Raw genomic sequence first — 1,862 nt, 5'->3', positions numbered from 1 at the left:
AGTACATTTTATACAAAATAATGAAATATATGATACAGGTTTAGTTTCACCCGGCAAAGATGTAGCTGTACTACCATCTGTATCATCCAATAAAGAAAAGGCACTAAAGGAATCCGAATGCTTGTAAGAGTTGCAATAGTTGATTTATATGATTATACAACAATTTCACAGAATCATTCGTCTCCCATTTTTAAAAAATGTTTTATTGTAGATATTGTGTCATATAGTGAAAAACATATTTAAATTGTACATTATGTATAAACGTAATGTGTAAAGATTTTTTTTATTAAATCTGTTTTGTACAACTTGGCATATATGTATAAAGTTAAAAAAAGTATGTATGGTATCTAAATTTCTATTTTTGTTTATCCATTTTTTACATCATTTATCTACATTTATGTTGTAAAGTAATGAGAATTTCTAAAACCCATAAAATAACAAGCGCGGCTAGAATTGTGAAATTAATTTTATTTATCACATTATTTCTCAAGTCTTTAATTGTTTAACAGAGTCGCAACTTCATATAATTACGCATTCAATAAAAAATAAAGATAATTATCAAGTATAATGTAGACTATACATGGCACACAAGATAAATGCTTTTTTTCGGTGATTGCACATAATAATCGGTAGTTCTATCAATAAATTTAGGAACATCTTGTTGAAGATTGTTCTGAGCATAATGTATGCGTCTGATTTTGTTCTATTTTGATAATTACATCTTGTATCCATGAAATATGCCTGGAGATTTCTGTATATAAGGAATACAAGTTGTAGTTACAATAAAAACTTCCACCCTCTTTTATCGTGCCGAGAGAAACGCTAACAATACCTCGAAGATACCACAAATCATTGGTTTTAAAGACTAATCCGCCGCCACTGTCACCGTCACAAATGGAAGAACCTGAAACATACAATGCTTATGTAAGTTATCTTTCTATTCATATATAGAACAATCATTCTTAAATTTGTTTTGTTTTCTTTTCTTATCATTTTTTCTTATATAACATTTACTTAAATTGAAGTAGTTATACATCTTTTGCAAATAAATTTCTAATAAATTTAATAAAATAATATAGCGTCATGCTGATTTGACACACATAAATATTCTTTTACTAACCATTTGTGTAGCCTGCGCAAAACTTATCATTGGTGACATATTGTTCCATATTAACACTTTGGCTCGTGGACCTGCACTGGCTGAGTGAGATTACAGGCACTGTCAGAGCCTGTAAAACTGCGCTAGATTTACCAGTTGCGGTTCTACCAAAACCCGCTACCTTTCCATAAGTACCCGGTTCCAATATACTCCCATAGCTTAAAGTATCTATGCACGCAGGAACCAAATAGGATGACAATACAAATGGTGTGACGAGTTCTAATACCGCGATATCCCACAGGTAATTTCCTATGAATCCTAGATAATCTCGTGCGATGTAAATACGTTTCACCTGGAAGAAGGTATGTGTAACATTTCGATCGACAATATTTTATACAGATTACTTTACATCGCATTAGAACATTTGCAAACCTGATTTCTTTTAACGAGATTTGGATCGTGAAAGGGATTATTGTAATCGCGAAAAAGGTTTCCCGATAATATATAAATTTTGTTGGCATCAATCGGTTGCCTATTGTTCTCGTCGTATACACAATGAGCTGCCGTTATCAAGAGATTTTCTTGAATGATAGACGCTCCACAGAAGTATTTCTTTGGCTCGCCTGGTTCGTCGCGATACATCGAGGCGTGCCACGGAAATTCCGTGATATTCGGTCGAAAACCGCCTACAACGGTCAGTTGATAACCGAGAGGTAGAGTGCCGCATACTACAACAAACATTTTGGTTGGAGAAATCGTCTTA

The 1,862-nt window shown here is 33.1% G+C and overlaps 1 protein-coding gene across 1 annotated transcript; it reads right to left on the bottom strand.

Moving 5' to 3' along the window:
- Window positions 1-319: 319 nt before the first annotated feature.
- LOC112467899 (coagulation factor IX-like) lies at window positions 320-1,856 on the bottom strand. Its single transcript, XM_025036792.1, has 4 exons — window positions 1,532-1,856; window positions 1,121-1,451; window positions 833-904; window positions 320-751 (listed from the first exon to the last, which is right to left on the bottom strand). The coding sequence occupies exons 1-4, from the start codon at window positions 1,838-1,840 to the stop codon at window positions 648-650; spliced, it is 816 nt and encodes a 271-aa protein (XP_024892560.1). The 5' UTR covers window positions 1,841-1,856; the 3' UTR covers window positions 320-647.
- Window positions 1,857-1,862: the final 6 nt, after the last annotated feature.

The sequence above is a fragment of the Temnothorax curvispinosus genome, unplaced genomic scaffold (assembly GCF_003070985.1).
Source record: "Temnothorax curvispinosus isolate PA1 unplaced genomic scaffold, ASM307098v1 QBEX01017875.1, whole genome shotgun sequence".
NCBI lineage: Eukaryota > Metazoa > Arthropoda > Insecta > Hymenoptera > Formicidae > Temnothorax > Temnothorax curvispinosus.
Note: the sequence above shows the minus strand (reverse complement) of the source record. Positions and strands in the feature narration are given on the sequence as shown.

What these genes read in the sequence shown, in the direction of transcription:
- LOC112467899 (XM_025036792.1), bottom strand. Translation starts at nt 1,840, where the DNA reads ATGTTTGTTGTAGTATGCGGCACTCTACCTCTCGGTTATCAACTGACC. An exon ending in TTGCGCAGGCTACACAAATG is followed by an intron (nt 905 to 1,120) that starts GTTAGTAAAAGA and finishes TGTATGTTTCAG; the next exon opens with GTTCTTCCATTTGTGACGGT. An exon ending in TGATTTGTGGTATCTTCGAG is followed by an intron (nt 752 to 832) that starts GTATTGTTAGCG and finishes CCTTATATACAG; the next exon opens with AAATCTCCAGGCATATTTCA.